Source organism: Falco rusticolus, chromosome 17 (assembly GCF_015220075.1).
Source record: "Falco rusticolus isolate bFalRus1 chromosome 17, bFalRus1.pri, whole genome shotgun sequence".
In the NCBI taxonomy this organism is placed as follows: Eukaryota; Metazoa; Chordata; class Aves; order Falconiformes; family Falconidae; genus Falco; species Falco rusticolus.
Window position 1 is genome coordinate 4053809 of NC_051203.1, and position 24244 is coordinate 4078052.

A 24244-nucleotide genomic window follows, 5' to 3' on the forward strand; every position below is an offset into this window, starting at 1 on the left:
CACAGATGGGGGGGTGCTTGTTTCCCCCCCTTCCCTGCCCCTCTTCCAGCACAGCCCCCTCCTCAGGCTCTTGCTACCTGCAGTATTGTCTCTTGTTCTCTTTCTCCTGCCCTGTCTGTCCGTGGTGGGTCCCAGGCTGCTCCCCCCTCTTTCCCACCACTCACCTACGGTTTCTCAGGGTCTTGCCCCATGTGGCAGCAGGTTGGGGGTTCAGCCTCCACCCAATGCCCTGCTGCAGCCAAGTGGTCCAGCTTGCTCTTGCCAGAGCCCGCCAGGGCACCCACGATGAAGATGCAGGAGCAGTTCTGCAGAAGGCTATTTTAAACCCCAGGGCATCGCTCCAGGACAAGAAGCCCCAGCAGCTGCTGCGCGTGGGGAAGAGCCAGCGAGCGCTGCATGCAAACACCCTCCCATGCTGCATGGCTGTTGGTCCCCTGCAGCACCTGAAAGGAGCTCAGAAGCATGAGGGGACATCATCAGCCCACCCCACCCGCAGCAGAAGGGCTGGGTGCACTCCCAGGGATGTCACCCCACTCTGGCACAGGTCCTGCACCCATCCCCACAGATCTGCCACCCCCCACTTCCAGCTAGCAGCAGCTTTTATTTTGCACCAAAAGAAACACCAGATGCAACAACAGTTCCAGTTCTTGCTGGGGAAGGTTCCTGTGCCCATATGGAGGGGACGGCCACCTTGTCCCCGCACCACTCACCCAGCAGCCCAGGCAGGGGCAGAGAGGTCTGATTCCACCCCTCGACTGATGCACAACAACTGTCACGAGCTGGGCAGTGCTCAGCAGGCCAGGATTGCCCTCAGGGACCTGTGATGGGGGAGCAGCTGAGTGCCGACAGGGGATGACGCTGCTCATGGAGCAGGTCAGCTCAGTTCAGCCTCCGTCTGGGGCGTCCCACAGAGGGACACCGCAAAGAGAGGAGCACAGGGATGGTGTCCATGAGGGGCAGGACCGACCCCCCCTGGCCCCGGCGGAGGTGGGGAAGGCAGAGCAGCACAGGATGCTGTGAGGTTTGGGAGACCATGGTCAGGGGGTAAAAGCGGAGTCAGCTGTGGGCTGAACCCATCGCAGGGGGTGCAGGCACCCAGCGCCTGCTGGTCACAAGCCCACGTGGCTCATGGCTGTTGCTGCCCCGTGCTGCTTTGCACCATCCGAGCCGGAGTGCCGCAACACCTACTGCTCATGGAAAGGGCCCCAAGCTCAGAGACAGCCCCAAGCCCAGGATCAATACTGACCCAAGGAAGGTGCTGGGTTGGGGGTGGCAGCCCAAGTGGGATGGAGCAGGCAGGGCAAGAGGGGACAGCAGGAGCAGCAATGGGCACAGCGTGTGCATTGGGGCAGCAAAAACAACTGGGCAGCTCTGGGGGCTCCTGAGCAGATTGGGGGGGGAACCCGTTTCCACCCCTGGGGACAGCACAGAGGGAGCAAACTGGGTGCCGAGCCAAGCAGCAGCAGTGCCAGCAAAGCACGGACCCGCCGGGCACTGGGGCCAAGCCGGGGCTCGGTGTTAAGGCGATGGTAAGGCTTCCTTGCGTAGGTAGGGGCCTCTCCGAGGCCGTGGTCCTCTCTAGCATCTCATGGTCCAGTCTCAGGTATGTCCAGGGTCTCCTTTAATCGGTGGCTGGGTCAGAGCTCCTCTCCTTCCCCTTCCCACCATCAGGACCTGCCCTCGCCCCCGGCTGGGGTGGGGAAGGGGCAAGGGGGATGCGAGGGCTGTGGACGCAGCAAGGACAAAATAGCTCAGGGTCTCACAGGCTGGAGATGCTATTTAGAGATCTGCAGGGCTGTGACCACCGGCTTCATCTTGAAGTACTCTTTAAACCTTAGCTTTGCATATCTGCCAAGAGAGGAGAGGGGGGCAGACGTAAGATGCTCGTCCCCCCAGTCCTGTGTCCCCTGGCTGCAGAGGATCCTTTCAGCATGGAGGGACCACTGGGATCCTCTTGCTCCAGCCATTTCACACTGAACTGCTACTGGAGCAAATGTCCCCAGCCCCGGCAGACTCACCTTAAGAAGTTAAAGTCTATGGTAGAGTATTTATCCTGGATCAGGCCCCAGCATCCCCAGAGGAAATGGGATGCCTGCAACAGACAAAACAAGGATCAGAAACGGGCCGGAGCATCCCTGCCTGCAGGACGAGTCACTTGTGCCTCTCCTGGCCGGGTCCCAGGAGTCCCGCGGCTGTGACGACAGGACACGGAGTGGCAGCCAGCTGGGGCTGGCCCACATGTGTATTTTTATACCCTCTGGAGTCTGATCCCAGCCCGGGTGAGGGATGCCAGCAGGAAGGATACTGAACAGCCACACAGCATGCTCAGGGTACCAGCCTCTGCATTCGCAGCCGAGATGTCCCTCCTGGCAGCTCCAGCCAGGAAACCAGCTGATATTTTGCCCTTAAGTTTCCAGAAAATTGGCTCCACCTGCCCATGGCATTTACCAAAGAGGATTTCCTCATGCTCAGCTGTGCCCGGCTTCTCTGAAGGGAAGCCCAAGGCCACAGCGATCAGAGACACGCTGTCCCTTGGCATGTGTCGGTGGGATGGCAGGCAGCCAGCGCTATCTTTGACTGTGCCTAGGGGCTCAGTGCCTCTGCAACTGAGCTCTTTGGGGTGGCCTCCTGCCCCAGGTGCCCCAGGTGCCCCCAGGCTGGCACCTGCACCCCCATCCTCACCAGCTGAACTGCAGCATGAAACCCCAGCTCACCCAAGAGCAAAGAAAACCCCCATCCCACAGGCAGCCCTCGAGAGGGGCTGGCTCCTGCCCACCTCCACCACTCACCAAAGAAAACTTGTTCACTTGCACGTAGAGAGCCTCCAGCTCTTCCTCAGACACCCCCGTGCCTCCTCGGTCCCCCTGGGTGAGCTGCTTGTAGGCCTGCAGGTAGGAGCGCAGCCACTGCAGCTGGGTCTCCTTGCTGGGGTAGAGGCGGTAATCCACCTCCTTCACGCCTGCGAGGGGAGCGGGGGTCAGCCATGCCCAGGGGGCCAGAGGGTTTCTCCAGGGCAAAGCAATGTGACTGTGGGGGCTCTCATGCACGACCAGGTGAGCAAAAACCCCTGCAGCTCCAGGGTTGCACAAGTTGGGGATCAACCCGCTGGTCTGAGGCACCCATCCAGTCCTTGCATGCGTAAGAGCAGGGCTCAGGCAGGCATTGCATCCCAGCAGCATCCCAGCAGCATCCCAGCAGCAGCAGAGACCCTCCCTTGCACATCACTCTAACCCCGGGCAGCCCAAGGAGAAGCTGCCCAATTTCTCACTATAGGACTGGGGATGCAACTGCCTCCTTCATCCCCAGGGATGGGGAGACCCTGGGGAAACTGCTGCAGCTGTGGGGGGCCACCTTCAGTGCCATGGAGAGGAGCCCGACTCACCTGCAAACTCATTAAAGTGGTTTCCAATGTCGAAAGCCTGGTAGTTGTAGCCAGTGTACTCGTAGTCTATGAAGCGAACGTGCTCTGTGGAGGCAACGGCAGGGGCTGGAGATGGAGCTGCCTGCCCCCGGGGAGGTGGGCGAGGGACAGACCCCTCCACTGGGTGTGCAAAGCTGCTGCCACACACCTTGTGTCCCGTCATAGATGATGTTCTTGCAGAGCAGGTCGTTGTGGCAAAGCACGACGGGGGACCCCAGCTGGGAGAGAGTTTCCTTCATCCAGGCCAGCTCATGTTCAAGCATCTCCAGGCTGGGCACGTCCTGCTGGAGGCTGGGGAAGGGGATGGGGTGGAATCACTTCTGCTCATGGGGAACCTCCCTCGGGGGCAGAGGGGTGGCGTTGCCCCCTGCTTCCCTCTGTGCATTTTATAAATGAACTCATCAGTGATGCAAAGCAGGGCTAATGGGGCCGTTTTTGGTGGGGAGGCCAGGTTTGGCTCAGACATCCTCTGACATGCTGCGTGGTACCCAGGGAGCCTGGACGATGCCATGGTGCAGCTTCAGCCCTTCCCTTCTCCCCACTAACACCCGCATCCAGCCCCTAAAATCACCCAACCAGCCACCGAGCCCCCAGTGCTCACTCCCAAAGCGCCCAGCTAAACCCCAGGCAACGGGAATTTTTTTGGACTCTGCCAGGGCATGCACCCTTCTCAGTAACCTCAGAAGTTTCAGTTCCAAGAAGAGAGCCAGTTAATCATTACCTACTGGGCTGCACCAAAGGTGCAGGCTTGGGTAAAGTCTGAGAAAAGCCCTGCGTCCCGCCACTGCTGCTCAGGGAACAGGTTAATTATTTGCTTGCCTTCAGGTTCTTTCACCTCCACCACCTCTTGGGGCTGCCCGCATCCTTCCCAGACACCCTGGCACAAACCCCAGGCTCCCAGAGGTGGGATGAACTGGTTTGAAGTGGGAACTGGCTGTTTCAATCTATACTGGGTTTCTAGCATCCCCTCCAATGTCAGCTCAACCTTGCTGCTCAGATCCCCTCCGTATGAAGGTCTTGAGCTTCAGCTTCTTCTAGGAAGGGTTTAAAATGCAGGCTAGGTTTGCAGGGAGGAGGAGGCAAATTATTACAGCAGGTGGGAGTCTCTGGCTCGGGCCGGATCCTGCCTGGGTGCTGTACAGACACAAGCCAGAGCTGTGTCTGCTCTAGCACAGCAAAAGTCACCCCCACACTGGCAGGGGGAAGGGGACCGGGAGGTGCACGGAGATGCCTCCATCCCACCTGCTCTTGATGGCTTGGCCACGAGTTTGCTCACAGAGGGATCGTGATCCAGAAGCAGCTACGTGGCCAGATCCAGCCCCAACAGCATCCCCAGCCCTGCTCACCGATCCCAGAGTCCCACAGAGGCTTTACCTGGGAACCGGGGCTCTTCCCCCGGTCCTGTATGGGGAAGACTTAGAGATGGGTGGGCAGCGGATGCCCATGCCAGAGCCTGGCTCTTTGGGATCCCTCTGCCTTTACCTGGGGTTGGATACCTTTGGGCTGAGATCCGTCTTCACGAGGGTGAGGTATTTGTGCAGCTTCTGCCAGAGGATGGGCTTGGGGAGGCTCCCGTTGGCGTGGATGGCATGTACCCGGGCCATCTCCTGGGCCACCAGCCTGGAAGGGAGCACAGATATGGGGGTGAGAGGTGGCCGTGTAGCAGAGCTCCCGAGAGGAGCGCTCCTCAAAGCCAGCCTTGAGACGTCTTGACTGGGGGGACCCCAAAAGTCATGTTTAAAAAACGCAGGGTCAGCACAGCTGAACCCCCCTCCACCTCAGCTGCAAGCCTCTGAAGCGCTTCAAGACCCTGTCTGCGTCAAAAGCAGCATTTGCCTTTCCAGGCAAGTTCAGATAAAAGCCGTGGTTCCCGTGAAATCTCTCTCCACCAAAAAGGGATGCTTTAAAAAACCCCACGGTGATAAACCCAGCTGCAGTTTGGCCCATGTATCACCCAGCACCACCCAGATTTGTGCACATCAGCGATGCTCGAGCACCCATCTGGAGCACAGGCAATGAGGGGGACAGCCAGGAACATGGGGCAACCCCCTCGTGCCTGGAGAAGCACAGTGCCCCCCCCCCCCCCGCCATGACCCACACCCCCAAGGATGTGGGAGTCCTGCCCACCTGAAGATGTGAGGGTCCCGCACGTGGTCGGGTCCCAGCGCGATGCCCGGCAGGAACTGGTAGCAGAGCCCATTCTGGAAGGCGCAGTAGAGGTCGGGGGCGCAGCCATGGGCACGCAGCACCTGGAAGTTCCTCAGCTCTGTCTCCCGGTCCACGAACAGCTCCGTCTTCCTGCCGTAGACACGGACCAGCACCGCGTCTGCCATGCCCTCGTCCGTGTAGCAGGCCACCAGCTTGTTGGTGATGCCATCGGTGAAGAGCTGGAGGGGGAGAAGGGCAGCAGAGCCGATGCCTGTACATCCCTGCCACGCCAGCCGGGAGTGGGGGAAAAACCCCTTCCCAACAGCAGACCCCCGGGACACAGCAAGGTGGCAAAGGCGGCAACGGGCAAAAGGAAGCACAAAGCAGCAGTGCCCACAGCAGCCAGAAAAGCTCCCCTGGCAGGTGACACGAGTTTGCAAGGCCTTGAGGCTCAGGTGCAAACTGGGGCTCTGCATGGGGCCACAGGCATGAGGCTTCAGCTGCACCAGGTTGGTGGTTTGGGTGGAAATCCTGCCATTTCCCACTTGGGAGTTCAGGAATAGCTCAGGCCAGATGTGCTGCCAGCACGTTTGGCACCTGAGCGGCCCTGGGAATCACTCCCAAGTAATCAGCATAAATCTTTTGGCACAAAATGAAAAAAAAAAAAACCCAAACCAAAACACCAAACCCACCAGCAAACAACGTGGAGCAAACACCACCACCCCATCTCCTCCTCCTGACCCTCCCCACAGGGCTGGGTCGCTGATAGGCAGGGATGTCTCTGCTGGGGACGTCTCATGTCATTGCTCTGACGGCTCCTCACAGATGGAAAGAGAGTTTTGTTCTCCCGTCACCCCGGCTTGGCCGCCTGCCCACGCACATGCAGGGGCTGCTGCCACCGCTGCCGCCTGCGTCAGGCTCCTCTTCCCATCCCGCAGCAATTTCAGTTGCCTCCAGCCATTGCCCCAGGGGAAACCACTGCCCCATCGCCCCCCCTGCACCGGCAGGATGCTCAGCCCCATGTGGTGCCTGCCTGGCGCCGAGGCCGAGCATGCCGGGGTGCCGCTGCTCCCCTGAAAGTGTTTTCTTCATCCCCTTTGGGTTCAGGGAGCTGGAGCAAGTGTGATGCTGGTGGAGCAGGAGGGAGGCGAGGGCACGTGCTATGGCAGCAGCGGTGCTTGGGGGTGGGACAGATAATTTTAGACATCCCACTCAGCAACTCACACTCCTATATAGGGTGCCTATATATAGGGCTCCCCATGCAGCCTCCTGAGGGAAACTCAAAGCACTGGAATGAGACACCCAAAGTTAGACGGTGCTAACAGCCCTCGTTACACAGCTGGCTGGTGTTGGATTTGGGGTGAGCACGGCAAGCGGCGAGCCAGCCATCACATCGCTGGCGGGCTGCTGCCCCTCAGCTGCAGCTGGGGCGGACTGAACCTTCTCAAGGAGCTGAGCTGCTTTTCCCAGGGCAGATAATCTGTGTTTCCACCACTGTGCCACGTTTGGCTCTCTCCTCTCCTTGTCCTGCCAGGCCCCAGAGGCCAGAAATTCAGCAAGCCGAAGGTGACGTGGCCCATCCATGTAGAAGACAGTGCACCCTGGGGCCAGTGCGCTCCATCAGCCATGCACACATCAGCCGCAGGTGACCAGCTCCACATCGAGATGCTCAGCACTGCCTCACCTGCGAAGTCCTTGCGCTGCTTTGTTTTCCTGCCCAACAAGCCCGATCAGCCCTTTTCAGTGGGTTTAACGGGATTACTGAGCCTTATCCCCCCTGAATTCCAGGCTGCTAACTTTGGAGGCTCACACGTGGTTCGTCAGCAACCTGCAGACACGCACACTGGTTTGGAGGCGGCAGCAGCTCCTCCAGCTCCCGAGGAGTGAGCATGGCTGCTTGGGAGATGCCCGGTGCTATTCCTTGTGGATCTAAAGCACAGCCAGCTATCAGCAGGGCTGTAGCGCTGCTACCAGCCTAGATCCTTCCCTACTGCAGCTGTATGACAGCAGGGAGTGGGGAAAAGCGAGCGTTGACTCCACACCAGGAGCCCTGCAGCAATGAAATGTGAGACCCAAGCCCTGTGCAAAGGTGCCGAAGCAAAGCAGCTCCATCGGACACCCTGGAAGACCCCTCGGCATTCCCAAAGCACTGCACATTGGCCGCCTCCGCGTACAGGCACCCCCAGCACTGCTCCCCATCCCGAGAGGTGGCCAACAGCCCCGGGCCAGACTGCAGCAGGGCACCTTGTTGCCAAAGTGGGGCTAAAAAAAAATCCAGCCCCACCGGGGTCCTAGCAGGGGTTTGGCTCCATATTGCTGCTGCTCTTCTTATTACCAGATGAGGGATGGAGGAGTGAGTGCTTCCCTGACAGCGTGGCTGGCTGACTCACCGATACCGCCCGTGCCTTCTCCGTACGGAGATGCTTCTACCCAGGGACAGAGCTTAAAGGATGAGGAGTGGGAGCCCGGTGAAAGCTGGCACAACCCAGAGCTCAGGGGCTTGAAGACCCCAGTAAGAAGAGGGCAGGCAGGGGAGGCCGAGCACCCAGAGCCTTCTTCCCATCTTCCACACCCTGCCCCAAGCACCAGGAGATTTTCCTGTGTCACCAGCGCAGCCTGGTACAGCCCCTGCAAGCAGCTGTGCACTGACACCGTGCAACGAGGTGGTGTGAGCCGGGCACCACTCCAGTGCGTGGAGGAAAGTGAACAGGAACGCTAATAGGAACCAGCTGAGCACCAGTGCACCGCTCCAGTCTCCTCCCGAACAGCTCTTGCCATAGCAGTGAAGGGAAACACAACTGGAGATTCCAATCCCCCCCCTAACTGCTGAAGGGGTTTTTTTTCGCCTTTTTTTTTTTTTTTTTTTTTTTTTTTTAAATTAAAACCACACGCACGCACACACAAGCTGCTGTTGAACACTGACCCCCTCCGATGTGCCTGGAGAAAGCCTGGATACCAAAGAGCTGGGGTCATTCTCAAACAACCATTGCCACTGATTCTGTGCTCGGTGCTGCTCGGAGCCCGGGAGATTTCCTGCCCCTGAACTATGTGCTCTGAGGAACTCCAGCTCCCAGCTTCCTGCCCATTGCCATCTGCCCTTTCATATGTATTTTCCTGCAGCTTCTTGTATTTAATTACACTTGGCTATTAATACATTTTTAATGACGCTCCAGGCACACTGGAAGCGTGTGCCTTCGGAGGACATGCATACACACGTGTACATGTTTAAGCGCATCCAGCTCCGCTACCTTCCCGTGCCCGGAGCCCGGTGAGGGCACAGGTACCACCAGCCTTGTGTTTCCACCGCAGACCTGACACCCCTGGGTGGAGGTGAGGAGAGGAAAGGGGACCCCCACGTCAGGCAGCTGCCAGCCCCGCTCTTCCAGCCGCTGCAGCAAAGCCCTGCCAAGCTCCGGACGGCAAAGCCCTGTCCCGTGCAAGGAGCCCAGCGCTGAATCCCCGCTCCCGGCTGAACCTGCACGCAGCCCATGCGACCTGGCAAAGGTGCAAACCAACAAGTAACCCAAGCGAGACCTGCTCCCAGGAGCAGCTACTCCTGCAAGCAGGGGCCCGACAGCACCGGGTGCAGGCAGGGGTGCAGCACCTGCAGGAGGGGCTCGGGGTGGGGGGCCCAGCAGTGCAGGCTGCCACCCCAGCAGCCCCCTAGCCTGCACCCACCTCGGCAGCCTCGAGGGACCCTGGGGACACCCTTGCATTCGCAGCCACCGCTCAGTGGCTGCCCGAGGGGTCCCCAAAGCCTGCAGGGGGGTGGTGGTGGGTGGTGTCTGTGTCACACCTTTGCACATCGGTGCCGGTTACGCTCCGAGAGTGGAGGGGAGAACTGGGGGGGGACACACACAGGACGTTGCACCCTCCTTGGCAGGTCCTATAGCCCCCATGGTGGGTCGTACAACCACCCCCACGTGGACCTTACACCCCCCCCAGAGCGAGCGCTATAGGTGCCCCAGGGCGCGCCCTATAGCACCCCGGGGGGAGCCCCACAGCCCCGCGCGGGCGGACCCTAGACCCCCCAACGGGCTCTGCAGCTCCCTCGGACCATCCCTGCGGGGGATGCGCGGGGCTGCGGCGGGGGGAGGGGGGGTCCCCGCAGGCTCCCCCCCATCCCGGCAGGGCGTACCTTGGTCTTCACCCTGGCCGGCTCCCAGCCGGGTCTCAGCTCCCGCATGAGCCGCAGCGCCCCGGGCAGCACGTCGCCCTCGTCCACCGCAATGCCGAGGTGGGGCACGGCGGGGGCCCCCCCGCCGCCCCGCTCCGGCCCCGGGCAGTCGGGGCAGCGGCCGGGCGGCGCGGCCATGCCCAGCTCCGCGCTGCCGGAGCCGCGGCCCATGTGCCGGGGGCTGCCGCGGGGCCGGCGGCCGCGGGGAGGAGCCGCCCGCCGCTGGGAAGCCATGAGTCACCGGCCCGCCCCCCGCCGCCCGCCTCCCCGGCAGCCCGCCCGCATTGTGAGGTCAGCGGGACCCGCACCCGCACCGGCACCGGGATCCGCACCCGGACCCGCACCGGCACCCGGACCCGCACCCTCACCAGGATTCGCACCCGCACCGGGATCGGCATCCGCACCGGGACGCGCACCGGGATCCGCACCTGCACCGGCACCGGGATCCGCAACCGCACCGGGACACGCACCCTCACCGGGATCCACACCCGGATCCGCATCCGTACCGGGACCCGCACCAGCACCAGCACCAGGATCCGCATCCACACCCGGATCCGCATCCGTACCGGGACCCGCACCAGCACCAGGATCCGCATCCACACCCCGATCCGCATCCATACCGGGACCCGCATCCGCACCCGGACCCGCATCCGTACCGGGACCCGCATCCGTACCCGAGATCCGCACCCGCACCGGGACCGCATCCACACCGGGATCCGCATCAGCACCAGGACCCATACTGGGACCAGGACCCACACCTGCACTGGGACCCACACCAGGACCGAAACCAGCCCCACACTGGGACCTGCACCAGCACCCACACTGGCTCCACACCGGGACCCATAATGGCACCCACACCCACACCAACCCTGCACTGGGACCTGCATCAGCCCTGCACCAGCCCCTACACCATCTCTGCACCAGCACCCACACAGGCACCTGCACTGGGACCCACACTGGCACCCACACCAGCCCTACACTGGGACTGACACCAGACTTGCACTGGCACCGACACCAGCCTCACACTGGGACCTGCACCTGCACCCACACTGGCTCCACACCGGGACCCATAACGGCACCCGCACCCACGGCAACCCTGGCACCGGCCCCTGTACCAGCACCAGCACCTGCACTGGGACCCACACTGACACCCACACCAGCCCCACACTGGGACTAACACTGGCCTTGCACTGGCACCGACACCAGCCCTGCACTGGGACCTGCACTGGCACCCACACCAGCCCCACACCAGGACCCACGCCGGGACCTGCACAGGATCCCCCAACCTGCTGCACCTGCTGCCAGTACCCGCCACCCAGAGCCCCCCAGCCATCCAGGGGGGCTCTGCATAGCCCCCCCCCCCAATCCCTTTGGGATCTGGGTTAAAAAGGACGGGGATGCCACACATGAGCTGCACCCCAGGATGTGCTGGCAGCATCCTGGGCTCCAGGAGGGATGCTCCCCCCCTCTGGCCTCACCAGCCCTATTACCGCATCACCCACCCAGCGCTGACCCCCATATGGGATTTATAGGTGGGCTGGGGAGAGGTTTGGATGTTAAAGATAAAGCACGACTCGCCCGTCGGCACAGCCCCCCGCAGCCCGCTGACACCGCTCCGACCTGGCTTAATTATCAAAGGAAATAACAACTGCACATGACTCGGAGCGGAGAACGCCCCCTCCAAAGTTTACAGCCGGCTGCGGCCGAAACCAGCTAAATGGACCATGGAGACTTGGGGAAAATCATTTAGGGAAGGGGACAAAAAAAATTATTAAATAATATCCAGCCAGTTCCCCGCGTTTCTAAATATAGTCAGTTTTAATAGGATGGTCATAATTACTCCCGCCGCTTTGCTGGGCTGAGCGTGGCCTAATTGCTTGCCCGTAACGATCACAAGTGTTAATACGGGGTGGTTGCACGCTGGCCGTGCCTCGCAGCCAGACGGCGCAGCAGCCACGAGGAAATTGCCGGGGCGCAGGCGATTAGAGGTGTTAATAAACTGGCTTAAGGGGCCCAGGAGCAGCACTGCAAGCAGCCCAGGCATTTTTCCCTCCCAATGTGCTGAAGGGGAACAGAACTGGAAAAACATCCTATTTTAGGCCAGCCTGACCATGTAGGCAGAAGCCAGCGTGGGGGCTTAGGTCACCCGGTGCTTTTGCAAGCTGACATGGAGCCTTCTCCAGACCAGAGAGAAGTGTGGGCTCTATCTCCACACCAAATGGTGGTGTAGAATAGGACAGAGGAGGCTTCGTTATTTCTGAGCGGAGGGTTTCCCTGCAGGGGGAAGGAAGGGGAGAAGCTTGCCAGCATCCCTGTATGGCCAGAAGGTCGTGGAGAGGCTGGGCTGTAGCTCCAGTGCTGAGCTGTGCAGATCCCCCCTCGCCAAGGGGTCTCTGGGCAGCTCTGCCCTCCCTGCCCGCGCTGCCCCTGCTTCCCAGCCCCTCGGGTTTCCTGTGCTGATGAGCAGCTGCCTGGAGCGCCCGGGTGTGCTCAGGAAACGCTGGATGAAAGCAAGATACACTGACCGCTGGGGCCCCTTCCCGCCACCCCCCGGGCCCCCCAGAGCCGTTGCCGCTGCTCCCCTTGCCCCCGTGTTGGAGGTGATGGATCAGGAGGCAAAGGAAAGAAACAAGTAACCTCGTTGGGTGCCTTGAATTTCCTGTCCCAGGAGACCCGGGGTTGTGCACCCCAACGTTGAGTTTTTTTGTGGCTGCGGAGACCCCCCTGGGAGGGACAAACACCCCTTTAGCCACATCCTCTGTGCTGTAAGGCCACGCTGCCACTCCGTGGGGCAGGGCAGGGACAAGGTGCCGTGCTGGGAGGGGGAGGGCTGGCCAGCAGAGTGGGGGCTGCTGCCTACCTGGCTGGAAAGGTCACCCAGCAGCCACTGTTTCGGTGCTGGCAGGAGCATCCCTCTCCCAACCATCCCTGCAGCCTGAGAGGCAGCTCGTGTCAGCTTGCGCTTCCAGGCAGCACTGGGAATTCATCCGAAGTCATCACTGGTTGCAGAAATGAGGATGAGAAGCTTCTGCGAGCGATGACGCTCAGATGGTGGCTTGCTCCAGGCTCTGCTCCAGAAGCCCAAGTGTGCTCTGCTTTACAGGCACGTTTCCCAGGGCTCGGCCGTGGACCACAAGCAGTCACAGCACCTGAGCTAGTGGAGCTAGGGATGAGGGTGCGTGGCAAACTGCTTGGCATCGCGGAGCGCCTGGATTTACTGCTGTAACTTGAAGTACCACAGCTCTCCTGCAGAACTGGAAATGTCAGCCTCCGGCTGGGAGCACTGGTCTGCCTCTCCTGCTGGGCCAGCTGGCACGGGGCTCACAGCTCCGGCATGCTCCTGCTGAGCATCTCTGCACATGGCCAGGACAGAGACAAGCCTCTAGTTGTTAGCTGGAGCCAGCGTGGCAATGAAAACAGATCCAGGCACTGGGGCAGCAAGAGCTGCCTTCCTGGTGGGACAAAGTCAGCCAGCCTTAATCAGACCCACAGGCACCTTCCCCTCCCCGAAGAGCAGCAGAGCAGACATTCACCCTCTCCCTGTCCCCACAGGTGCCACCAGTGGTCCTGACCCCCCCCATGGGAAGGCAGGTCGAGGCATGGGGAGCTCACACAGCAGCTCATCTCCTGCAGAAAGAGCTTGTTTGCTGTTTGAAAAGACCCTGATTTGCCTGCATATAGATGCTGTGGCACTAGCTGGGAGGGTGTTTCGCTCTTATGAAACAGGGAAGGGTATAAATGCAGTGGTGGATCCTAGAAGAGGGACACTCGTCATCCAGTTCTCTTAATAAAAGTGTCTGATCTCTCCCCTCTGCAAGAACAAGCATTTAGACAGGGTCCCGTTGCTCTAAGACTGTTTAATATTAAAATCATGAAGAGGGGTAGAGTTAACACCAGCTACAACTATCTTCAAACACAGCCAGATTATTTTTCTCCCATTTAAAGAATAGCACGAAGCGTAACAGATCATCCCTCCTCCGTCTGTCTGCAACCTGCGAGCACCTCCACGCCAGCAGCAGCTCGCTGCATGCCAGTTGTACTATTGCACATCACCCTGAAAGTCGCTGGAGGTGCAGCTCCCTCCGGACGTAGGATCCCGCTTTGATTTCCAAACTGAACACGCTCTCCAGAAGGCGCGTTGAAGGCTCAGTTCTCCCCAGCAGCAGAGACTCTCGGGAAGCAGAGCGGGGGTTTTGGAGTGGGAGAAGGTGAGGTTTTGCAGTTGCTTCGGTAAAGAGAGGAGGTGGCTGAGCTGTAAGGAAATTCGGCTTTCGTTTGCACTTCAAACCATTTCTTCTTGGTGGTATCTTTGCCTCCAGGCTGGCTCCCTCATCCCTCTCCCCAGCTCCCCCCTCAGCCATCAGCGGGCTGTGGCAAAGCCGATGCGGTTGTTGCGCCGGTCGAATTTGGTGTAATAGTGCCCGATGAAGCTGGCGCCCAGGATCCAGAGGGGACCAGCCGGGGGTGGGATGTCCAGCCCTGAGAAAGCCACCACGCAGATATCCTCCCCGTACTGGGATTGCTGCAAAGAGGAGGAGAGCCACACAGTGAGGGAGATGCCAGGAGGCAGATCCCTACTGCAGCCTGCCTGAGGAAGGGCTGGGATCCCCAGCTCAGCACCCTCCGCTTGGCCTCGACGTTCCTTCCTCCGGGAAGGAGGATCCCTCCCTTTCTCTGCTCTTTGCTGCTCACCTCAAATCTCCCCCAAACCACCCAAGGAAGCAGCGACAGCTTGGTCTGGCTCATCCAGACACCTCTGCCAAACAGAAGGGTGTGGGGAAAACCAAGAAGCATCATTCTGGGGCTCATCTCAGCTGCTTTAGGGGAGTCAGGAGGGCGCAGGGTGCTGCAGGAGACCTGTACCCCGAGATGCACTGCTCTCCCCATCAGATGCACCCAGCCTGGGGGGAGCTGCCCTCCCGCCCCGCACGGAGGGATGCAGCTTACCCGAAGGATGTAGGCTGAGCCACTGAGCACGTAGGCCTTCCCGCCCAGGTGGAAGGAGATGTTGGGCAGCTGAGGGACTTGGTTACAGTCCACCACATACTGCAGGAGGAGGAGACAGCGCTGAGTTCATTTGCTGGGACGGGGGTGGGCTGGGGTACAGACAGCTGAGGCGGCAGGTGGTGGGCACGTGGAGCAGGGCAGAGGGGGGGCTTTACTCACCTCTCCTTCGGCCATTTCTGCTGCCCCGATGGCTTTCATCAGCACGGAGATGGGGCCGGCTGGGCCGGTGATGTAGGATGCTCCTGTGTCGATGGCCACTGAACAGCCTTCCTTGCAGAACAGGATTTCAGCCCCTACGGACACCCTGGAGCCGGAGGGGAGGGGGGTGACCCTGAGTGTCCCATGGTGACCACAGCTTGGCTCCCAGGGCCATGGGTGCCACATCTTTGTGCAGGGATCACTGGCTGGGCAGAGCATGTGCTGCTCCCAGTGCCTCCGGACTCTCCAGGAGCACCGGGAATCCTCCCTTCAAGCTTCTCAAATGTGAAGGCTAAGCTTTGTCATGTGTGGGTTTGTTTTGTTTTGTTTTTTTTTTAAATGAAACAAAGCGGAATTGTTTCAGTGCCTCACACTCCTTCTGCAGGACTAAAGGGGGTTAAACTCTTCCACTGCAGCTTCCAAGCTGAATCAGCCCACGGTGCCACCCCCTCCGCATTCCCCAGCTCCCTCCTGGCTGAGCCTGGAGATGCAATTCTGGAGGAACCTGCTCCCCTCCAGAGGGGAAAGCATTCACCAGCAACACCGAGTGAAATCCCCATGGACCACCTTCCCCACCACCCGGCAAGCTTTTCCCAGGCCCACCCTCGCCCACCCAGGGGTCTTTGCAGGATGTGGCCCGGTGCTGCTCCCTGCCCTCACCCCTTCATGCTGATCTGCCAGTAGCCGCTCTTGCTGACGTTCAGGTAGTGGAAGTCCCCGGTGTAGTAGGCTGGGTCGCTGCCCCCGAAGATTATTTCCCCCCCAGGTTTGAGAGGCATGTTCCTAGGGTGCAAAACACAGCGGAGTGATTCCCCCTCGGCTCCTGTCCCTGAAAAAACCAGTGGGAAGGGACCAGCCCCAGCCGTGAGGCTCTGCTGACCCGGTTAGCAGCGGAGGAGAGCGAGTTGGAGCAGAAGAAACCCCGAGTTAGTTCAGAGGGGTGCAAGAGCCCGCAGGAGAGGGGGTGCCACATGCAGAGGCATCTGAGCAGGTGGGTGCTGGCTCCTGTGTGGGGCAGGCATGTGGGCAGAGCCCGGCACAGGGCTGCTGCGGCGCGTGAGCTCCCATGGACCAGTGCCTGGCAGTGGGAGCAGGGGCTGCTGACCCGCCCTGGGGTGCACGGGTGGCTGTTAGTGGGTGCTGTCCTGAGAGCGCTCGTGCTTTGTGTCTTCTTACTTCGAAGCTCTGCAAAGAAAGAGATGCTCCGTAAGCCTGGGGGCCGAGAGCAGCTGTATCCCTGGGGTGCCAAGGGCACCCAAGCGGCACCCAGATGAGGCTGCAGTTGCAGCCAGCGTCGTTAGGTTTTGTTCGTTATTGATGTATCCACCCTCAGCTGAGGTGAAGAGGTACCATGCCTGCTTGAAGCATGAGTTTGTGGGTCTGTTTGTCACTGCACTTGCCAGTGGGGCCACTGGGGACTGCTGGGGCTGGGGGGCAGCATTCCTGCTCTGCCAGGATGGGGCCCATCTACCCACTGCTCCTGCAGGTATTGGTGCTGCAGGGAGAACAGATGCTGGGGCACAACAGTTTGGGGTAGGAAATGAAAAGTTTGGCTGTTTGTGCAGGTTTTTCAATAGATTTTTGGTGATTTTTTGATTTATTATTATTTTGCCTGTAGGTGAAGCGCTAAATCCACTCCCGGCTGCGATTGCTCCAGCCCCACTAGCAGAGCTGGTGACTTTGTGCAATCCGACAGTGACAAACGAGCAGGGAGCAGCCGTTCCCGGCCTCGGCACTCCCTGCCCAGCAGCTCCAGATAAGCATCCACCTGGCTCTGCCTCTTGTGCCGCCTCATTTCACCCCAGCTCCTCCAGGCATCCTCAACGTGCTCCTGCCCCCCACCCCCACCAGGTCCCGCAGCCTCAGCCATGGCTCTTTCCCAATCCCGAGGTGCAAACCCAGCACTGCCGTGGCTGCAATGCCCATGCCTTGCCCCGCAAACACCTCCCCAGCCCTGGCACCTGCTCCCCATAAGACCCACCGGCTGTAGTAGACAGAGAAGACGTCCTCCTTGAGGATCTGCTGGGAGAGGATCCGGTCGAAGACAGGGGTGATGCCGTCGATGGCCTGGCTGGGGTAGCCCATCCCCAGCACCCCATCAAACCTGGCAAAGATGAAGGGGAAGGCAGGCAGCGCTGTCGCCTCGGCAAAGACCTGGATGATGGGGATGTCTGACACCTGGGGAAGGGCACAAGCATCTGTGCAGGGAGCTGGGGGGCTAAATCCCCCAAAGAGCCCCCCCCCCCCCCCACTCTTGGGGTAACCAGGGGTGCTCATATGGGTGAGCAGAGCCACACGCGGACATCTCCTTGCTGAGCCAGCAGCTCCAGGTCTGCAAATTCAGGACACGCACGTACCATGACGATGTCCTGGCTGAGGAAGCCTTTGACGCTCCCCGTCCCGTAGCGGATGGCGAAGCCCGTGCCGTTGGCTACGTACGTCCGAGACTTGGAGGAGTCGTAGCGGCTGTGGGAAACTGGGGAGAAGGAGAAGGTGCATCAAAGAACGCGAGTGAGGCAGCAGGAGCAGGACCGGCTGAGGGTCTCTACTCCCCCAGCCTCCGTGGGGTGATGAACCCACCTTGCCCCAGTGCCAGGGGACCTGACAGTGGCAGACCACCCCCCCCTCATGCAAAGACAGCCATGCCAGCCCGCTCTGAGCAGCCCTTGAGACGGAGGGACTCGTCTACGGTCACTGAGCTGAAGCTGGAGCTGAGGTTGGGGGGGCGTCAGCCCCAACCCCGTGGCGGGCCATGCCCCCGTACTCACCGCAGGCACTGTAAAGGGGGGAGCACTTGTAGGATGGCACCCACAGGTTGGCCGAGCCCGTGTCAAAGACCACCTTGAAGGTCTGCGCGGGGGTACCGATGCTGATCTCGCCGAAATACTGGGTCTGGAAGAAGGACGGCATGGGGAGCATCCCGGGGGGCACAGCTCAGGCAGGGCAGGGGGGTCCCACAGACGTGGCAGCGAACGCACCGTGGGGTGCAGCGGGTGGGACTCGGGGGGTGCGGGGCTGTGTTGGGGTGACAAGCCCCCCACGCAGGGAGACACTCACATCCAGGTAGTTAGTGAGGAGGGTGGGGGCTGTCCCGTTTCGGGGGGCGACCACCCCGCTGCGCCTGCTCTGCCTCAGCTCGGGGAAGACGTCGGACACCTTCATGCCCATCTCCTGCAGCGTCTGGCGGATGGAGGGCATCCCCCGCAGCGCGATCCTGCCGGGGGGCGAGGGCAGGGCTGGGGGGCCAGGGAGCACCCGCAGAAGACACACACCCCCCTCCCCCATCCCCCGCCCAGCATTCCTGCCCTGGGAAATCCAGCCAGGTGGCTCTAGATGGCAGCAGCTCCCCACGCCGTGGGGCTGCCAGCCCCACACCGGCCCCGGGGATGGGGGGATGCATCACAGCCCACTCAGGGCGGGGACCCCACGGGGGGTGGCTGCTGCAGGAGGCATCTACCCACAGCGGGCAGCCACCCCCGGGCTGAGCCCAGCCCCACGCTTGGCTCGTTTGCTTTACAAATGAAACGCTCATCTTGGCCTCCTTGGTTATTTGGAGACCAGGATGCTGCTGAGCCATGCGGTGCTCAAGGGGAGAGAGGGAGAGGAGCAAGGAAGAGCAGGTGTGCTAGTGCAGGGAAGACAAGGAGGAGGAAAGGGATCTCCCAGCATGGCTGCAGCAGGAGGAGAGCCCTTCAGCCCTCAGCACCAGCCCAAGCACCCAGGAACAAGGGGAGACGGTGAGACCCAGCACACCACGGGCCACCCGCAACACGCACGCCTGCTACCTCTGCAAAGCCTGGGCTGGCGAGGGGAAGAAGCTGGCACCCCAGGTCATGGTCAAGACCACCAGATACTGCTGCACCCTCCTGCTGTGTCCTGCCGGCATCGCGTTCTCCCAGGGCAGCCGCCTCCTTTGCCAGCTGCTTAGTTGCATCCCAAAGGGGAGGATGCTTTTATAGCCTGTGTTTCTGCATCCCTGTGGGTTTCTCCTCCCCGCTGGCCGGGGGAGGGCTGAGGATCCCATGGGCAGCACCAAGGGCAGGTGGCTGGATGCTGGCTGTGACAGTCCCTGCCGGAGGGTGGCATGGCTGAAAGAGCCCCGTGCCCAGCAGCAGGTGGGCATGGCTGACAGGCACGGCTGGCAAGGGGAGCTGTGAATAGCTGGGAGCCGTGAGCCCACGCTCCTTGCGGTTAATAGCATTGCTACGTGTCAGCGCCTGGCTATCGCTAACTGTGTGCAGGCCACGGGCCAAATGCCTGGTGGTGTCAATCAGGAGAGCTGGTGGGTGATGCTGATGCAGGTGGTGGTGGCTCAGGTCTAGATGGCAGTCTGGCCAAGGAGATGTCCCCAGGCTCCATGCTGCAGAGGAACCAGATTTGCCCTTCCCCAAAGGCCTGGGATTGGGAACAGCAAAGGGCGCTCAGCCACAACCCCCTCGGCCACGCAGACGCCAACTGCAAACCCACCAGACCCCACTGCCCTTGTGGGGGCTGCTCTGAGCACAGCAAGGGGGAAACAACCCCCCAGCTCGGCTAAGGCAGTGAGGGAACAAAGCCTTAACGCAGAGCCTGGAGCAGAGAACAGCTAAACTCATTGCAGTTGTTGCATACTATACTGGATCAAGGTACAAGTTTCCCCAGCCTGGCCAGGCACACCACGGTAGGGAAGAACACTCCATTCCTTACCTTGCACAGGACAAGAGGAGCTCAGCGTGGCTCTGGGTACCCGAGCCGCTGTGCCCAGCCCTGCCCTGTGTTTTGGAAGGGAGATGCTGTTCAAAACCCTCAGCTTGGGGACTCCTTGCTACAAGGTGCATCGCTGGCCCCCAGCTCACACACGGCTGTGCTTCCTCAAGCAGTGCCCAGCCCAGGGTGGTGGGTGCTGGATCAGGCCCTGTGGCTCCCAGCCCAGAGCCTGACCTCAGGGAACCTTGGTGGGAAATGGTTGCAAAAGCAATAAAAATGTTCTTGGAAGAAACCTGACAACACACTTGCCCCCGCCTCAAAACCCCCAGCTACGTAATCACGCCAGCATGCTCCCGTTGCAGACGGGATTTGTTTAGGGCACTGCTGTCACCCTTACCCAGGGGCCACGAAGGGGGACACCCCACAGGCTGCAGACAGCTTTGCCCCCAGACCCAGGGCTTTAGTGCCTCCTTCCCCTGTGGGAATTTAGCCGCAGTCCTTGGGGCCAGGGGAAGGCTGACCTCTGCGGGCACCCAGGCTGTGCCCCACAGGTCGCAGCCCCGCTCCCCCGCGCCCTGACGTCTTTTCCCACGCTGGGCTCCAGCGCTGCGTCACTCGGGGGAGCCTCGTGCCCCGGCGCAGGTTGCAGCGAGGTGCAGAGGTCAGGAGCCACAGTGATGCGAGAGAGAGCCTGGCGAGGAGCCACCAGACGTAAATCCCCATCCCGGGGCATCGCATGGGCTCTGCCTGCTTTGCCAAGCACTGCTCCCCAAAGGAGAGCCCGGGGCTGTAGTGCGAGTCCAAAAGAAAGAGGGGGAAAGTGGTCTCAGGATGCAGGACCATGGGACTCCAGTGCTTCCAGCTGCCCTTCAACCCAGGGCCAAGGGGAGGCACACCTGCAGGAGCTCTGAGGAGCATCAGATGCTCTGGGCATGGCTTTCGCCTAGGAGGGACAGATGGACCCCACTCCCATGGGGCAGCTTGGAGCGGGATGCAGCTGGGAAGGGCAGAGGACGGGGAGTCCCAGGGGAAAGGCAGCACCAGCCTGTTCCGGTCCTGGAGGATGACAGCACATCCCACATCCTCGAGGATGACAACCCCATGCCAAGGGAATGGCACCACAAACCCCTTGGAAGGGAAACCAAGGCATAAACAGACAAAACCAACTTACCCAAGCCCCTCAGAGAACTGAGGGCTGTTGCCTTGCAGTGGCCAGTGCTAGCCCTGAGGCTGACCTGCTCGCTGGCAGCACCAGGGCTCCAGGATGCCCCTCAGCACCTTCCCCCATACAAGGAAAATCCCTGCAAGGCATTTTCCAGTTACCTCCGTCAGCAGCGAGCAGGGATGAGCAGCTGGTGCACAGGAGCAGCAACGTAAAGACCTGACACAGGGCTTTAAATCACCTGCAAGGGGTGGTTTTGTGCACAGGGTCATAGGAACCAGGTGATGGGGAAGGAGCCCTACCGAGGACCAGGCTCCGGGAAGGATGGCCACAGGGACATCAGCCAGCCCTGGGACCACACTGATTTCATCTCCAGCCCTCCAGGAGACCCAGCCTTGCAGGGAAGATGCTCAAGGCTCCCCACGCAGCCTCAAAGCATCAGGCAGCTCTAACCAAAGCATCACTTAACCTGAATTTGCGATGACTGAAGGTAACATGGGTGCAATCTCCCCGCTCAGTTCCTGCACTGCTGTGGGAAACCTGCTGCAGTTTGCTGCAGAGGGCTGGGGTTTCCTACAATTACACATCCCATAAAGAGCTGCTCATCTGGAAATAGCAGGGGAACGCTCTTAAGTTATTTCCCTGCCTGCTTTCAAGGAGTTGAACAATTAAGCTAAGAGGGGAAAATCAAGGAAAATGCTTTCCAGAAAGAAACAAATGCTTTCCTGAAAGATAAATGCATTCCTCTAGCGTTAGGCTGAACAAGTGCGTTTCTTAAAATAAAATTTGAAATATTAAGTACTTCCCTCTCTAAATGGAATCTTAGCCAGTTTCACTGAAGAGCCTTATTTCTTGAGGGATCTTTTAAAGCAGTACGAGAAGGTAAGCACATTTCTGTCCTTCCCACACATTTTACACACTTTTCTCATCCTTGACTTTGTTGCTAGTAAAAACACATGAGGCTTGTGAGGATCCTTGTTTTGGATGACTGAAGAGGTCGAGCGTAAAAGCAACTTTTGGGAAGGACTTGGAGGAGGCTCTGGATGGCACCAGCACTGGGGGAATTCAGCCATTGACGTCAGCAGAGCCAGGGCTTCACCCAAAGTGTTTGCTTGAAACCAAAACTGCTCTGGCAGGGCACATTGAAATAGCAATTTACTGAACAAAAGGGAAAATATTCCCCTGCAATAAGCTTCAGCAATGCAAGCTGGGGAGAGGAGCTCTGGCTTGCTGCTGCCTGCTCCATCCCAGAGGCAGCTCACAGCCTTTCCCTAGCTCATTTTGGAGCCTGATGGGAAGCATCATTCACAGCCACCCAGGGATGGTGCTCCATCCTGACTTGATTTTCCCAGCAGGGTGAAGTGACAGCACCTTACAGCACCCAGAGTGCACACCCTGCTCATCCATGCTTGCTGCCAGAGAGATGGGGCGTTAAAGCATGGGAATCACCTTATCTTGCACAGAACATCTCTGGTACCATTCCTCTTTCTTCTGGTGAAGTCCCAAAGACAAAACATGGCCAGGAAAAGTTGCTGTGCAGCCCAGGTATGAGGCTCAGCTAGGGTAAAGCAAAGACAGGAATCACAGATAGGCATCAGAGAGGCTGCAGCCCTCACTCCCACGATGTCCAAGCTCATCCTCCCTCTCCCATCCCTCCTCCACAAGTAGCTGCCCAGCTCTGCTCCAGACCCCTCTGCTTTATCATCAAAGCTGGCCCTGATACCAGCAGGGCTGGACCCCCATCTACCTTCCTCCTGCCCACAGCCAAGCTGATGCCGGGAAGCTGCTGGCTCTTCTTACCCCTTCCCCAGAGCCTTCTGCTGCAATCTGCACCCAAAGTAAAGGCACCCCCTCAAAACCAGCAGCAAGGGAGCCTCTTCCCCTGAGCCAGACCCCCTCAGGGATCCAAAAGCAACCATCCCCAACTTGGGGAAGGGGCTGCCCTGATTTATCCCTGCTGGGGAGCTCATCGTCTGTAACCCAGGGCTCAGCCTGGCTGCTGGGCTGGGGTTTGGGTGCTCAGATGAGTTACTGCACATCACCTGAGCAGCCAGAGCAGTTCCCAGCTCTGCTTTCACCTGGTGCAAACCCACCGCAAACCTGGGCACCGGTGCGGTGCCTGCTAAGCGCCAACAGGCACAGCCACCAGCTCAATCAGGCTGCGCTTCCATCAAGAGGGAACAGGTTTAACTCAAACTCATTAATTAATTCTTGCAAGTTAAGAAGAGTATCTGCACAGGGACCAGCTTTGATGTGATTGCCTTGGTTTAATTAAACTTTTGCTTGCACCCGGCTTCCCAAGTGCTCATAGAAACCTGGCTCACATCCATTCAGCTCGTGTCTCTGATCGCACAGACCCGCTGAGTTATCCAACCAGTTCTCTGGCAGTGCCGGCTGTGCTCCTAGGGAGAGGAGTTTCTGCAGCCCGAAAAAAATAGCTTCTTTAGAATCATCTGACATTAAGCTAGGAGAGCTTTGTGCTGTCCTCAGATTCCTGCCGGCCATGAAGGTCTCCCTGCAAGCAGCCAGCCTCTCACACCGGGAGATGCTCGTCCCCCAGAGCATCCAGCAGCACAGGTCCTGCCTCGAGCAGTGTTTAAAAGCACCTGATGTACCTGGGCCTGAACGGTTCTTGAGGTCAAATCAGCTGCAGAGAGGACACAGAGGGGACATGGTAGGTGATGCCATGTGATGGGACCCCAGCAGCCACCCAGAACAGCCCCTTTCTGTCCCTGCAGGAACAGGCTGGAAAGCAGCAGCTTCCCATTGCCCTCCCAGGAGGTGTGCTGGGGCTGCGAGGATGCACAGCAGATGAAAAGGTGCTTTGAATGCCAGTGGATAGGGCTGGATCCCCCCTGCGGCGTAAGCCATGGGATCTCCAGAGTGGTGCAGACATCCAGGTGATGGGTAGCAGCCAGCTCCCCCAGCACCCACGCTGGCATTGGGGTGGGCATCAGGTGCTGGAGATGTTGCCCTGGCTCAAACCCCGGCAGAGCTGTCCCAGTGTCCACCACCGCTGCTGTGGCTCCCACCAGCTCCGGCCAGCCAGGCAGCAGCCATCGGGTCCAGCTCTGCTCCGTCCCGACCTCATCCCACAGGAAACGGGTCTATGGGAAATGCAAGTCCTGGCCCATAGTGCTCAGAGATGTCAGCACTGTAACTCCGTGGATTTGCTCCAGGTCCCCCCTCCCACCCCAGCATCTCTCAATTAATTAATAACCCCAGATGTCATTTGCTTTTTCATGGTCGCTGAATTTGAACAGGATAATTTACTCTCCTCTGATCAGGTCATGAAATGTTAATGTGGTCTAATGGGTGTTTTCCTAACCTTCTCTGCCCTCTCCCGTGGCTCCCTGGGCTCTGCCCTCTGCAGCCCACATCCCTGCGGGACGCATGGGAAGGCAATGCCACTGCCCCTGCCTGTAAGCCAGGGCTGACCGAGCCA

At 59.8% G+C, this 24244-nt stretch overlaps 2 protein-coding genes across 4 annotated transcripts; both read right to left on the reverse strand.

Moving 5' to 3' along the window:
* Window positions 1-581: 581 nt before the first annotated feature.
* ETNK2 (ethanolamine kinase 2) lies at window positions 582-9937 on the reverse strand. 3 transcript variants are annotated; one of them, XM_037410301.1, is made up of 10 exons: window positions 9708-9789; window positions 9366-9410; window positions 6262-9064; window positions 5549-5808; window positions 4904-5041; window positions 3570-3712; window positions 3383-3466; window positions 2790-2959; window positions 2019-2092; window positions 582-1848 (listed from the first exon to the last, which is right to left on the reverse strand). In XM_037410301.1, the coding sequence occupies exons 4-10, from the start codon at window positions 5752-5754 to the stop codon at window positions 1776-1778; spliced, it is 888 nt and encodes a 295-aa protein (XP_037266198.1). In that variant the 5' UTR covers window positions 5755-5808; window positions 6262-9064; window positions 9366-9410; window positions 9708-9789; the 3' UTR covers window positions 582-1775. The 3 variants fall into 3 exon arrangements, with proteins under 3 accessions (XP_037266198.1, XP_037266197.1, XP_037266196.1); XM_037410300.1 differs by lacking the exon at window positions 9366-9410 and having other exon boundaries at window positions 9708-9808; XM_037410299.1 differs by lacking the exons at window positions 6262-9064; window positions 9366-9410 and having other exon boundaries at window positions 9708-9937.
* Window positions 9938-13597: 3660 nt separating this feature from the next.
* REN (renin) lies at window positions 13598-22838 on the reverse strand. Its single transcript, XM_037410741.1, is given in 12 exon segments — window positions 13598-14268; window positions 14694-14792; window positions 14913-15057; window positions 15612-15734; window positions 16128-16136; window positions 16933-17129; window positions 17309-17427; window positions 17720-17843; window positions 18009-18187; window positions 22385-22472; window positions 22475-22626; window positions 22832-22838. Coding segments are annotated over 12 exon segments (1404 nt in total). The 3' UTR covers window positions 13598-14106.
* Between the last annotated feature and the right edge of the window lie 1406 nt (window positions 22839-24244).

What these genes read in the sequence shown, in the direction of transcription:
- ETNK2 (XM_037410299.1), bottom strand. Translation starts at nt 9,917, where the DNA reads ATGGGCCGCGGCTCCGGCAGCGCGGAGCTGGGCATGGCCGCGCCGCCC. An exon ending in CATCTATGACGGGACACAAG is followed by an intron (nt 3,467 to 3,569) that starts GTGTGTGGCAGC and finishes TTGCCTCCACAG; the next exon opens with AGCACGTTCGCTTCATAGAC. An exon ending in ATAGACTTTAACTTCTTAAG is followed by an intron (nt 1,849 to 2,018) that starts GTGAGTCTGCCG and finishes CTCTCTTGGCAG; the next exon opens with ATATGCAAAGCTAAGGTTTA.